The sequence below is a fragment of the Pyrus communis genome, chromosome 13 (genome assembly GCF_963583255.1).
Source record: "Pyrus communis chromosome 13, drPyrComm1.1, whole genome shotgun sequence".
NCBI classification, from domain to species: Eukaryota; Viridiplantae; Streptophyta; class Magnoliopsida; order Rosales; family Rosaceae; genus Pyrus; species Pyrus communis.
Genome location: NC_084815.1, coordinates 14,459,107 through 14,473,648, shown reverse-complemented (window position 1 = coordinate 14,473,648; position 14,542 = coordinate 14,459,107). Strand labels below are relative to the sequence as shown.

Sequence of the window (14,542 nt, the reverse complement as noted above, 5' to 3'; positions counted from 1 at the left end):
TTTCATAGTTACGAATATCTTTGTCAATGCTTATGATTTTCACATAACTTAATGATCTTTGAGATGTATCTCTATCATGCTTTTCATAGTAAGGGAACTTGAGAAGAATAATTTGGTTGCATTGCTGAGTCCAATTCAATGAACTTATGAAAATTTGAGAGTTAATTAGTGCTGTTCACAATTAATTTGGAGCATTGTCATTTGTGGTTTATAGGAAGAATAATTGGAGATCGATTTGTATGCATATGATTTATGTGTGGAGAAGATTCCTTTAGCTATCATTTCATCTATATTTCATTCACAACTTAATTTACTTGCTACCATTTTCTTTTGTTTTAATTAAATTCGTCCAAAATCCCTCCAGTCATTGTTTTGTTGTTAGTTTAACTTAGTTTTCAGTTAAATAAGTTTAATTTGTGTTGATTAGCATCTTTTCTAATCCCGGGAATAGAAGGATCCCTACTTACTCGTACTACGATTGCATAATTTATAGGGTTTAATTTGTTTGTGAGTTTATACCACATCATCAAAGTTTTATGCATTGTAGCAATTAGGGAAGACCTCCTCGAGTAGGTAGGACGTTTCACAAAAGAGTCTAAGTAGACGACAACTTTCCCAACACTATCAACAAACTTAGCCCATACATCAACGTCTTCAAGCAGGTCAGCCTTCAACAACGAACAAACCTCGGGAAACTCCCAGCTTCAAACTCGGTGGATCTCTCACAACTGTCCGTGCAAGTAGACTTCCCCTTCTCAGCAGATGAATCAGTCGCAACGGAAGAAGGAACAAGCCTAGGCATTATCTTAGTAGCAAAATCCATTTTCCCGTTCTTCATAGCGGTGAGACTCTCAAAAGCCAAATTGAACTTAGCTCCTGATATCCGTTTTGACACAAACCCAGACACCGGGGGCACCACCAAACCTTTCCGCTGGGCAATCTTCTCAGCAATGGTCGTGGCTGCCTTCGGAGCATCAGGTTTCACAGGCTCTGACTCAATGGTCTTTTTCGTCCCCTTGGGAGGAGTTAGATTGATGACAAGCTTCTTAGTAGTAAACTAGCCCTTGCAAGTAACAGAAGAAGTCCTTGGCTACTTCTCTGCCGAAGGTTCACAAGCAGGTGAGGAATGTATTTTCTTTCCACCCTTATTGGCAGTAGGCTTTACAGCGGTGATCGGGTGAGAAAGAACCTGATCCTATATCCACTTTATCTCTTCATTTGGAGACATGCCGCATTTCTCCCGACGAATAGGACTGAGCAACCAGCGCCACTTATGGTATTCAACAGGAATGGCCAAAGCGATGTGCACTTTCTTCATATCCGCCGAAGTTCTTGGAGTTGAGCCAAATTCCGAATCTACACAAAGTAAGAAGGATTATCAATAAACTAAAGTCATGGAGTAGCTCAACAAAAATTCAAGCAGGCCAGGAATGAAGCAGTTCATTTACCATTGATAAAGACAGTCGGAGCACGCAACTCAGGAGATGAGTCAGACTCCTACTTTCCACTTACCTTCAAGGTATCTCTTGTCCACCCATTATCACCTTTGCAGGAAGCATCAAGTAGCCTATCGCGAGACATCAGCTGCCTCATACCTTCCATGTGGCCGATTTCAAAGAAGTACCAGAACTTATGGTCAAGCCAAGATAAAAAAACATACTCAAGTTGGACAACCCACCATCGCACGAACTGCATTTGGGGAGCACTGAGCATAATCGCATTTCATAGGGCAGATCACCTCCTGAAAAAAGACGCGGCATGAGAAAGTAAATCCTAGCATGACGTAATACATATGGAATTTAATAGCCCTCCTCTTACTAATGGCACCCTTGCCGCAAGGTTCATGGCCGCTATCATCCTTCACCTGCTTGATGCGAACCCCTGACGGAATCGCATACTTGTACGTCTTAAGAAAATCCCGAAACCGCTCATCAGAATTAATCTTGACATGTGCCGCCTTGAAGTAGCCCACCTTGCTGGAAGAACCACCTTGACGGTATAAAAGTGGGGGGTATTCGTCAGTTTTGTAATCAGAGGAAGACATCTCAATATCCCTGCAAAAAGTACGAAGAAAAATTAGAAGTCAGCTCGCTAGAAGAGAAACAAAAAAATAAAAATAAAAAATAAAAAAGAGAGGATCGTAGAGCCCAGTGCCCCAGCGCCAAGCTCCACGGCTCAGCTCATCTACACGGTCAGGCCACAAGAGGGCCCAGTCCTTACTCTCTCTTTCTCCTCTAGCGCATGCCCAAACCCTAAGAGCCCAGTAGCACGCCAAGCCTCACAGCCTGGACTCTAGCTCTTTCTCTCGTGCCCAGCGCACCACTACTGGCCTAAAGGCTTCTTGGCCCAGTCCACCAGCGAGGGGGTGAACGCCTTGCGCCTCTCTCTTTCTCCTACAAGCTCCAGCGAGCCCGAGCCCAGCTCCGCTCCCCGCCTTCGGCTTGTGCCGAGCCATCACCTAGCCCATGCTAGCTGCACGCCTAGCTTTGCTCTTGCTTCTAGCACCTTGGCTCAAGCCGAGTCGATTCCTATGCTGCACCACTAGTAGCCCATGTTGTCCACTATAGCACAGCAGCCCTGTGGCACCCCTGCCACGTTTCTCACACCTCCTTAGCCATTGCTAAGCTAATTTTTCAAGCCCTGGAGTTCCAAAAAATTAAGAAGAAGAAAATTAAAATTTTTCTTACCTTTGTGCGGCACGGAGAAGAACAACAACAACGAGAGACGACTCTTTGCAAGGACAAGAGAAGAAGAAAGATAGGGGAGGGGGAACAAATTTCCTCTGGCTTCTCTCTTCCTTGTTGGAATGATGATTGTTTTCCAAATTTATTTAATCCCCTGCTTAAGGCATAATTAAATAGGTATTGGGGGCAATTGATTTCCTTTTCCTAGAATAAGTCTATCTCTAAATCAAGGAAGGTGATCAAGTTCAAATTGGAAAACAACTCTACAAGCCCATGCAGCTTGAGATTTCTACACCTACTCCCATTTTTTCTACTTACAGCCCAGCAGGTGTGGGGGTATTTGTGGAGCCTAAAATAATCCCAAAAATTATAAAGGTGACATGTGAACTTTTGCTCAAGAAAGACAAGATTGCCCTCATTAAATGGGCAAGCTCCTCAGATACTCCCACGCGCAGCTCACATCCTTGAAAGTCCCAACAGCTGAATACAACTACCTACAACTCACTTGCCATTGACAAGGAAAAGTCAAAGCATTAAAAATAAGGATTAATTACCTAAATCCTATCTTTAATACATTCCCAATTGAATATTGACTCCATTCAAGTAAGTAATCCTTATTTAAATCAATTAAGGATAATTACCCCATTATCTCAATATATTATTTCCTATTTAATATCTTGATAATATTTCTCCATAAAAACTTGGCCAATAGGATGTCGCTATGGGTAGGGTAAAATTGTAACAGCATGGCAGGCCACTCCTCTATATATATCCCTTATTCTACCAAATTTCGGTAAGCTTTTGCTACCCCTAAAAGCCCTAAACACTTTACTCTTCTCAGAGAAACTAACTTAAGCATTGGAGATCCATTGGCCTAACCCCCCCTCCCCCCTAACCTTGTGGGTGTGTAAGCCTTAGGTTCTTAATCAAAGGTGTTGATTGTTTTGCAGGTGCTTTTTCGTCAAAGCTAGAGATGGCGAAAATTTGCATCAACGAAGATGTCGTTCCAAAAAGTTTTCCTCTAAATGTCGAAAGCTAGATTGGATAAATATGGGTTGATGGTCATTAGATTAATGCTCTTGTTTCTACATTAGGCTATAGTTGGTGATTGGCTTTAGGAGCTCATAACGAACAATAGCTGCATATAAGTCCTACTTGAAGACAAATGGCAGCGACAAACATTGACAATAATGAAATGGAGGATTTTGCTTACCTTTTTCTACTTGAAGACAAATTGCAAGTTCTTCAGTTTGTGTCAACAACTAATATTATTTAGTTCAGATAGTTCTGGATAAAACTGATCTCGCATGATTTTAGGTCGACGATTAATCGATTCGTAGAGTTCTGGAGAGTACTGATCTCGCATGATTTTACGTCAACGACAAATATTATTTGGTCACCAACTAATATTTATTGGTTCGGAGAGCTCTAGACAGAACTAACCTCACACGATTTTACATCGGTGACTAATATTATTCGGCTTAGAGAGTTCTGGATAGAGCTGATCCCACACGATTTTATGTCAACGACAAATATTATTTGGTTCGGAGAATTTCAAACAGAACTGATTTTGCACGATTTTAAGTTGATGACCAATTTTATTCGGTTCGGAAAGTTCTGTAGAGAGCTAACCCATATGAGTTAGATATACGATAACTATTAGGAAAATTTTATTTCAATCCATATAACATCTTTCTACATCCAACTTATTCTTTACATCCATATTATTTTTAATTAAAAAATAGTATCTCTTTTAAACCCAAATTTACTACCTAAACTATCATTCCAAACCCAATTCAAAATATAAATTTATCTTTATACCCATTTAATTAAAGAAAATAAATCTCAAATTAAATAATTTGGTGAAGTTTCAATTGTTGATGGGAATGAAAGCTTTTTGGAATTCAACTTATGTGGACAAGTTAAATAATTCAGTAAAGTTTCTACTTGTTTATGAATCTTCCATATACCTAACTCTTCAATTTCTTGTTTTCTTGAATATCCTTATCCCCGTGATTTTATTTGCATTAGTGCTTTCGTTAATGTAGTACAACAATACGCCCATGGTTGATATAGCACAACACAATTGCATGCAAGAATTAATGGAATTGCTTGAGCAGCAGAAGATACTTCAAATGTTGTGTTTTCAAAGAGACTGGGTCTGCGTGAGAAAGAGAGACTTGTTTCCATAAATTTTCAAAGAAACCACTTTTGCAGCAAAAGATGTCATATTACATTACGTCTTCTCTCAAAAACATATGAGATTCGACTACCAAAACCTGATGCTAATATGAACCGAATCCACTGACGTTAATATGAACCGAAAACCTATCTTCTAAGAGCAGATCCACCCCACAGAAAATTGCCCAGCACCCAGTCAAATTACCAGCCCAGCACCCAGTCCACACCCTCCAGCCCGTGAAACAGCCCGGCACCCAGCCCACGCCAGGCAGCAGCCCAGCCCAAAATGGACAGACCCAGAGGCCGGTCTGTTTGTTGGCGCGTGCACAACACGCGGGGGAAATGGCGAGTAGCCGACAGCTACTGCAGGCAGTGGGGCCCGCGGTGCAGGGCAAGTGGCTGTGTCTGTCAAAGGGCTACGTGGCCCTCCTCAGAGCTGTTGGATTTCCAACGGCTATTTTTTGTAGACCGTTGGATTTCCAACGGTAAAAAAAATTTAAATTTAAGTTTTAAATTGGACCGTCCGATCACAGATCAACGGTCCACATTTATTTGACCAAAAATTAAAAAAAAAAAAGGCCCAACGGTCAGAAATTTGACCGTTGGCCACGTGGCAGCGTGTTGGCTGTTGGATTTGATTATTTTTCAAATCCAACGGTCCAGATTAATTACAACATTAAAATTTATTAAAAATTAATTAGAAAATGTCAAAAAAATTTTAAAAAATACAGAAAAATTTTAAAAAAATAATTTTTTTTTCTATAAATACCTAACCCTCATCTTCCACCTTACACCACATTTCAATATTTTTTACACTTTCTACATTTGAATATTTTGTACACTTTGAGAGAAAAAAATGACTTCGTGGAAGCTCATTGAAGATCTTAGCGGAAATCTATTAAAAAAATAGTACGTTCAGATAATGACACGTGCCGTGACGAGATTGGTTAAAAATCTTATCGACATCTTGCCTAAATTATTGTAAACAGGAAGTGACACGTGGGTTGTCGGGATTGGTTGAAAATCTTAGCGGAAATCTATTCAAAAAATAGTACGTTCGGATAATGACACGTGGCGTGACGAGATTGGTTAAAAATCCTATCCGAAATTAAAACTATTTTTTTTTATTTTATAAAAAAATTATTTAATATTTTAAATGGACTGGGTGCCAGCGCATTTTGTAGGGGTGGAGATCGTTTGTGCCAGCGCATTTTTTAGACTGGGTGCCAGCACATTTTTTTAGGGGTGGAGATGCTTTGGCCTATTACTATTCATTGGGTCTATTACTGTTCAATTAAGTGGATAAATGCGCTGGGTGCTGGCGCAAAGTGGATAGGGGTGGAGTTGCTCTAAACTCTAAAAAAATTTGAAATCAAATGAAAACAAAATTTGCATAAATCGGTTCATACCTTAGTTTGAGGATTTAAAACTTCAAAATCATTATCCATCGATAAAAAAACTTGTTTTTCTCTATAAGAGTTCTTAGGGTTTTAGATGAAATAAACGTAGTATAAACAAATAATGATGGTAGAGATTATTATTGGGTGTGGGTTTATTAATAAATTGTAGTTTCATTGTTAATTTCATCTTGAAAATGATAGTAATTATGAAATAGAATAAAAAAGACAATTAACATTTAAAATTTAAATTAAGATAAAAAGAAATTATATAAGTTGAAATAAAATTTCCAAATATATTATTTGGTTTGGAGATAACTGATCTGGAGTGGACCTGGATCATTTGAGCCGCCGCACTACTATTTAATTCACATCCAAAAAAACCTGCTTGTGGTTTCTTTTCATCAGCAGCACAGGGGAGGCTCTCTCTGTCACTCTCTCTCTCTCTCTCTCTCCTCTGATTTTTTCTGTCTCTCTGAATCTCTCTCTATTAGAGAGCAATCCAAAATCCCTAGTCAGCAGCTTCTTGCAAAATCCTTGATTTGAATTGCGACTGAATTCTCAGCTATCCAGGTAAATCCTCCAATAAATTTTTATCTGATAATTTATTGTTGGATTAATTTTAACCTACCTGCAGTTGCCAAGTTTTAATCTTCAGAGCCTCAATTTTGAAGTTTGGTTGTGTTAATTACAGTGGGAGGTTGCATACACAGTTTTTGGATTTCGAATGATTTGATTGTATTTACATTTCAAACGTTAAATGTTTAATTTTCAGTTTTGATATCCTATGATAACGCTGTTTAGGGTTTTTTTTTTTATTTTTTTATTTTTATTTTTTATAAATACTTGTTTTGTTGGGCCATTCAATTATACAGTTATGCACCTTCTGTATTCTTTAGTGGCTGTGATTGAATATTCTAATTTGTTAGTAGGGTTATTAAGTTTTGAATTTTTTAAGGGAAAGAAAAAGTGGAAAATTATGCATGGAAAGAGAATTGAAATTATTATTGACAATGGTTTTCGCCACTTAGTATTACGGTCTGGTGGTATTCCTAGAAAGTGGGAGGTAGTTCGACTCTGGTGGATAGCAAGTTAGACACCAAATTATTATGGCAGCACATTGTGTGGTTTAGCCCATTGTATGGTCTTCGTGTAAATATATTGTCTGTATTAAAAATAAATAAATAAATTATCGTTGGTTTTAAACTTTAAGATGGTTTACTGAACTTTGACATGGACATTCAATGCAAGAAGTATATTATTTTAGATAGGCCTTAACTAGGAGAGAGGCAATGGTAGGTCTCTGGGATGGCTAATTTTCATCTAATTCCCTTGAATTTGTAAAGTGTAGTTGATTGACAGGTTGTATACAGATTCTCCAGGGGCGGCCATGGTACTCTTTTCACAGACGGGGTCATCATACTGCATCCGTACTGAGCTATTTCGATATAAATCTGGGAAAAATGTGGTTTTCAGTAGGGCAAACAGTATGGATGCATCCAAGTTGAAGGAAAATTCCATTGGCTTCTCTTCTCTATTATATTCTTCTTCTAGTAAGGCACAGATTTTGCATATAGCCAATGCAGGAGTAGGACAGAAACGAGGGCATAGTGTGATAGTTGCTGCCAGCCCTCCAACAGAAGATGCAGTAATTGCTACTGAGCCACTGACAAAAGAGGATCTTGTAGCGTATCTTGCCTCTGGATGCAAGTCTAAGGACAAATGGAGGTATTTATTGCCTTATTTACATTTGCCAGAGTGGTGTAGTTACGTGATTCATTGTTTATACAATGTGGTTTGAAAGTCAGTGAGACTTCAGCTTGTTATGTCTGTATGCTACCTCCCTCTATATACCTAGTTTGTTGGATAACCAATCATTTTGAAAATTTAAACATGCTTGATCCTCAGAATTGGCACAGAGCACGAGAAATTTGGTTTTGAGCGAAAAACCTTACGTCCTATAAAATATGAACAAATAGCCGAGTTGCTTAATGGAATTTCCGAGAGATATGATTGGGAAAAAGTTATGGAAGGTGACAAAATTATTGGCCTCAAACAGGTAATCTTCTTTTACTCTTCAACTTTAGATGATGCTTGTAATTTGTTTTACTTCCTTTTATTATCTGTCATACGGATTGTAATATTTCGAAACCCTTCATAACTCTTGCATCCTCATATTTCCATGTCAAATCAATTATCATGAAACCCTTGTCATTTATTGTTTGTGATTTGAAAAAGTATGACATTATCGGACAGGGTAAGCAAAGCATATCACTGGAGCCTGGAGGTCAATTTGAACTTAGTGGTGCACCTCTTGAGACTCTGCATCAGACTTGTGCCGAAGTCAATTCACACCTTTATCAGGTCAGAAGAACAACAGAACTTTGGAATTAACATGCAAACTTGGGTCATATTTCATGAATAAATTGATTTGAAGTAAAGTCTAGTTGACAAATGAAGTCTATGTTTGTTATATTTTTTTTGTTGTTTTGTATTTGGTGAGTAAATTTGCACTCTATTAACTTTTATTAGGTCAAAGCACTTTCAGAGGAAATGGGAATCGGGTTTCTTGGAATTGGTTTTCAGCCTAAATGGGGACTTAAGGACATACCTATAATGCCCAAGGTACTGTTTAATCCTCTTCTCAACCATATGGCAATGCACAAATCAATCATTTGTTTAGATTAGAAATTGAGATGGCACATCCGCACAGTTGCTGAAGCATGCCTCTTTATTCCACTTTACTGGTTATTGGAGGGCTGGAGAAGGGTTGCAGCTTTAGTTGATGGAGAACTTCTAATAATTTTCTTGAAACAGCGTCTTAGTAGTTTTATAATGAGGAAAAGGAACGCCAAAGCACATCACTCTTCTACAGTAACTCTTATTGTTAGATGCTGATATCAAATGCTGCTTTTGAAATTTCATACTGCATTTACTCAGTGTCCCGATTGGGTCTAGTTATAGCTTTAATAACGCCACTTGTCGTAACTTTTCTATACTTCGATTACATGCATGCTGATTGAGTATTTTGGCTCAGGGAAGATATGATATTATGAGAAATTACATGCCAAAAGTTGGCACTCTTGGACTGGATATGATGTTCAGAACTTGCACTGTACAGGTAAGATCTTTGTTACTACTAATCAGGTATTTTTGATCAATATTTCTTGCACGTAGTTAGGTTTCATAATCTGATATTCCATTGATTTCGTGCGGAGTCAGATCTTTGTAGCTCGTGCAAAGCCTTATTTTTCCCCACCTTTGTAGGTTAATCTGGACTTCAGTTCTGAAGCAGACATGATAAGGAAATTTCGTGCTGGTCTTGTTTTGCAGCCTGTGAGGAATTGTGGTATCTTCTTTTGATGTAAAACTGTTACTTATGTGGTATCTAACCTATCAACAAATGACACAGATAGCAACAGCTCTATTCGCAAATTCACCTTTTACTGAAGGAAAGCCAAATGGTTTTCTAAGCATGAGAAGGTTTCTATTGTTCTCATGTTTTTGTCATATATATGCTACTAAATTTTCTGTGTTATCTGTATCGTTTTTGGTTCACAGCATCTGTATTGATTCTTCTACTTCTTGTAACAGCCAAATTTGGACCGATACGGATAATAATCGTGCTGGCATGCTTCCTTTTGTTTTTGATGACTCTTTTGGGTAAGTATTTTTTTTTCTTTTTTTGGGGTTAAGGCTTTTATTTGTACATATGAACTAGTTCCTGCATTCTGTGACTAGAATTTTGTACTTCAGAATTGAAGTATTTGATGGTAGGCAACATCACTTTGAGTATAGAAAGTTCAATGTCTGTCAGTGTTTTAAAAGGCGAAGGTGTTTCATGGGTAGCCCCACCTAGGCAAAAGCCTTGAGGCGTGAGGCAAAGTTTCACGGGACCCAAAATTTTTAATATAATATAATACTTTGTGAAACAAATTAATCAACAATCAAACAAGCAATCAAGACCAAATTGAGATTAGAATACTAAAAAACTTACTTGAATTTTGAAACAAATTGTGGTGGTGTGGAGAATTTTGAAACAAATTGAAGTATGAGATTGGGGTAAAATTGTTATATGGGATTGAGGGTTTGGGGAATTGGGGAATTAGGGAATTGGGGATGGGGATTGGGTGAATTGTGATGGGAATATGGGAATCGGGTATTAGGATGGGGAAGAAGGGGATCTGCTAGGGGTTATAATTTATATTAAAATAAAAATTAGACTTGGCCAAAACAACGTCGTTTTGGGCCAAGTCATTAAAAAAAATAAATAAATAAAAGACTTGGCCAAAATAGCGTCGTTTTGAACCAAGTCTTTTAAAAAGAATTTCTTTTCTTCTTCGTCTTCTTCGTGAAGACGCTGCCGCTGCAACAGAAAGAAAACCAGAGGGCAGCCTTTGCAACAGGAAAAAACCCAGAGGGCAGATCCTCAAAGGCCCAGCCTTCGATTTCAAGGGTCCCCAACAAATTTTAGGCAAGGATTTTGGCCACCTCAGAACGCCGTAAGGCGCGCCTTAACCACGTCTAAGTGAGTTTTTGCTTACTCCCACTGGGTAGAGGTGATTTCACCCCCGCCTGGCCTCCACATCCGCCAGGCGTGCCTTGGGGCACGTTTTTCAAAACACTGGTGTTTGTTAAGAAACAGGTCCTTGATCTCCTTTTTATGCATTATCTGCTTATTTGTTTGTTCTTAATATAATGTTCTCAAGAATCTCAGCCAAACAAATCAAAACCTGATGAGAGAACATTCTCCATCAATATTTTGTCTACGTGCAATTTTGGATAACATCAGTTTTCTAGCTGTTTACCAAATATAATTCCGTTGGTCAAATTTTCTATCGCTGCTCAACTTGGATGCTAAAAACTAGACCTGGCATTTGTGTCATGTTTCCTGTGTGTTCATGTCGTTTTTATGACATACCCAATATCTTAATGGGTTGTTTCGTGTAACACCCGTTAAAATAAACACGTAATATGGCCCGATCCAAAATCGACTCAACCCGAAATAGACCCATTAATATTAACGAATAATATGACTCGACTCATTACCCGTTAAAGAAAATATATTTTAAATCAATAAATAATCAAATGAAAAACATAATACTAAATTAGTATTTACATACCACATTGTCACATAAATATTATTTCAAAACATAAAAACACATTTATTTTCAAGTATTACATTTATCCTACAGGTCGTGTAAGACATTGCCGAGTCTACTAAAACCGGAGTTATGTCTGGTTTGTGTTTACATTTTTTATACGAATGGGGTTTGTATGAACTATGGAGCTGTGATAGAGTACATGAATGGTATAATGAATTTAAAATGGTTTTTAATGATATATATATATATATATTATTTAACTTTGAGTGGTTTTATTTAACCCTTTTTGTAGCTATACTACTTAGCTCTGCACATAATATGTAATGAATGGAGAATGGTTCAGTTATTTTTGTATTTATTGTTTATTATATTTATTTGTTATGCAGGTTTGAGCAGTATGTTGATTATGCTCTCGATGTTCCCATGTACTTTGTTTATCGGCAAAAGAAGTATATCGATTGCACTGGAATGAGCTTCCGGGTTTCCATCTATCCATTATGGTCTTTTAATTTTAGGCTTTCTTCTGTAGCTGTTTTTGTCTGTCTGAAGCTACTAATTTATTGAAGACATTGGTACTTTTATCTACATGCAGGACTTTTTGGCAGGGAAGCTTCCTTGCATTCCGGGTGAATTGCCAACCCTGAACGATTGGGAGAATCATTTGACAACCATATTCCCTGAGGTTCATGCGAGCATCAATAATCAAATTATCACCCCATGTTTTTTATGCTATTGCCTAATTGTGTGATATCTATTTTTACATTCAGGTCAGGCTAAAGAGATACTTGGAGATGAGGGGTGCTGATGGAGGGCCTTGGAGGAGATTATGTGCTTTGCCCGCCTTTTGGGTAAGTCATTTGACTCACAATCGTATGTTTACATTTCACTTTTTGTTAACATTATTTTCTGTTAATTATGTACAGATAGAACAAATATTCATCCTTTTATATCTACTGGTGTTTCCTTTTTGTCCTTGGTGTCTCATATGTTGTCTGTGTATTGCTAAATCGTATCTGAAGGACAGCGATCTAGCTTCTTCAGGTTATGTTATTCACTACTAATATCCAGTGACATCAGCTGATTTTGCTTGTCTCAAATTTCAGGTAGGTATATTGTATGATGAGGTTTCCCTACAAAACGTATTAGACCTTACAGCTGATTGGACTCCTGAAGAAAGGCAGTTGCTGAGAAATAAGGTGATGCTAAATCCTACACGATAAAGCCCATTTTTTAATGTCAATGAAAGTATAAAGCATTTTTTGCATTGGTCTTTCCTTTGCATGCATGAATTCAAATTTGCATTGTTTAAGCTTTATGCTAGAGATTATGTCTGTTTGTAAAAGTAGAGAAAAAATACCCTGTGGAGTGGTTAACATACGCACTTACGGCATATAATGTGGTCAGGTTGCAAATTGTTTGCACTCGCTTGTAATTTATCTTATGCCACTTTTGGAGCCCAGGAAGAGACATTTGGTGCTGGAATGGAATGGGTAGCTAGGGAAAATAAACGGCCTAGCCATTCTGGTTAAAGTCCAGCTAAAGTGATTTAGCGATATGTTTTACTAATTTCCTTTTCGTTTGCCAATCTTCTGAACCTGTGCCCAACCTTCTATCTTTAGCTAAACACAGCTTTGGAATTCGCTAGTTTAGCTTTCCTTCAATTCAATATTTATTCATGTAGTTTGAAGTTTGAACTTCAGGATAAATTTCATACTTCTGTTCTTTATTAACAATACAGACCTCGTACATTTCTAAACAGTGATTAAGTTTGCAAACCTAATTGTGAAGTTACTTTTAGTAGGTCCCCTTAACTGGTCTAAAGACACCATTTAGGGATGGATTGCTCAAGCATGTAGCTCAAGATGTTGTAAAGTTGGCAAAGGTAAATTGGGCTTCTCTCGGTGCTCTCTTTGTGTTTGCACGAGCCTGTGTCTGTGCATGACTAGATTATGGCATCCTTTTCTTCTGCAGGATGGCCTGGAAAGGAGAGGTTTCAAAGAAACAGGATTCTTGAATGAGGTGGTGGAGTTGGTTAGAGCTGGTACGTAAACGGGAGTTCCTCCCTCCTGTCTTTTATTATCTTTCTTCTCTTGTTTCGAAAAGCTACGCCAACTTTCTATCATCGGCCAGGATGTGTGCTATACTTTCTATAGGTTTTTCTGTTTCTTTTTTGGGGGAAGTAGGCATTTATGTTAACCGTTGATTATATTGCAGGTGTAACACCAGCTGAGAAGCTATTGGAGTTGTACAATGGGAAATGGGGACAACAGATAGACCCCGTTTTTGAAGAGTTACTCTACTGAGGCGTGAAGTGCATCAACGGGGTCATTTCGTGTTATAACCTTTTCAAATTTTCAGGTGTAACCCTAGTTTCTATCTTAGCTGCTTTCAGTTTGTGCCTTTACACAGGAATAATTTGTGATGTAAATCTTAGGCATGGAGTTTCACGTTTAATTTGGACCGAACATCGTCGAATCATTGTCCCGGTTTAATCTTGGAAGGTTAAAAATAATTCAAACTTGTTCAGATGAATCCATTTGTACAACCTAATGATGTTTTGTGGGAGAGAAAATGAACACAAGTTCATCTTTGTTTCATCCCACTTGAATAGCTCTGTTATTTGTTGTTCTTTCATGCAATGTTTTAAACGGGGGATTCAAACATGGGTGGAAGGAGGTGAACTTATTGCCCTGATCAATTGACCTAACTCACATCTACATCTAGTTATGCTACTCAGTGTGGTAAAAGTGGAAGCGTCTAATCTCATGGTAGATGGTTCGATGTGGTGGTAAACTAAACGTGCTTAACCACTTGGGCTCTAATCTCATTGCTTTGGACGATGCATTTGTCAAGCTCCGGCATTATCAACCGAAAAGAAGAGGGTGGTTGTAGGTGACGGGAAGAAACAACCATGATGTGAAATTCCGATCTGCCTACTACTTTCTGTTTCTCTTGTTGATCGGCGTCAAGAACAGATTGATAACTCAACACAACCGAAAACCGAAAACTGATGGTGGGACACTCTTCACCGGCCGGTTAGTCTTTGCATTGGAGTTGTTATTGTCTTCAACTTTTTACGGTTGAATAGCATCAAAGTTGGAATTCATTTTTTCGTAGTTTAAATCGCTTGAATCAAAAGAAAATTTTATGGCTCGTTTGAATTCATTTTTTGTTT

The 14,542-nt window shown here is 38.0% G+C and overlaps 1 protein-coding gene across 4 annotated transcripts; it reads left to right on the top strand.

The window, feature by feature from the left end:
• The first annotated feature begins 6,660 nt into the window (after positions 1–6,660).
• On the top strand, positions 6,661–13,899 carry LOC137712751 (glutamate--cysteine ligase, chloroplastic-like). Of its 4 annotated transcripts, none has more exons than XM_068451903.1 (16): positions 6,661–6,835; positions 7,636–7,990; positions 8,171–8,321; positions 8,519–8,626; positions 8,795–8,887; positions 9,300–9,383; positions 9,530–9,598; positions 9,675–9,745; positions 9,857–9,925; positions 11,754–11,847; positions 11,960–12,049; positions 12,135–12,215; positions 12,471–12,563; positions 13,169–13,249; positions 13,339–13,408; positions 13,582–13,899. In XM_068451903.1, the coding sequence occupies exons 2-16, from the start codon at positions 7,653–7,655 to the stop codon at positions 13,668–13,670; spliced, it is 1,581 nt and encodes a 526-aa protein (XP_068308004.1). In that variant the 5' UTR covers positions 6,661–6,835; positions 7,636–7,652; the 3' UTR covers positions 13,671–13,899. The 4 variants fall into 4 exon arrangements, with proteins under 4 accessions (XP_068308004.1, XP_068308006.1, XP_068308003.1 ...); XM_068451905.1 differs by having other exon boundaries at positions 7,625–7,990; XM_068451902.1 differs by having other exon boundaries at positions 7,614–7,990.
• Positions 13,900–14,542: the final 643 nt, after the last annotated feature.

Excerpts from the sequence above, each read along its gene's own strand:
- LOC137712751 (XM_068451903.1), top strand. The coding sequence starts at position 7,653 with ATGGTACTCTTTTCACAGACGGGGTCATCATACTGCATCCGTACTGAG. Across the intron at positions 9,599-9,674 it reads CTGGTCTTGTTTTGCAGCCT|ATAGCAACAGCTCTATTCGC; the intron begins GTGAGGAATTGT and ends CAAATGACACAG. Across the intron at positions 11,848-11,959 it reads GCACTGGAATGAGCTTCCGG|GACTTTTTGGCAGGGAAGCT; the intron begins GTTTCCATCTAT and ends ATCTACATGCAG.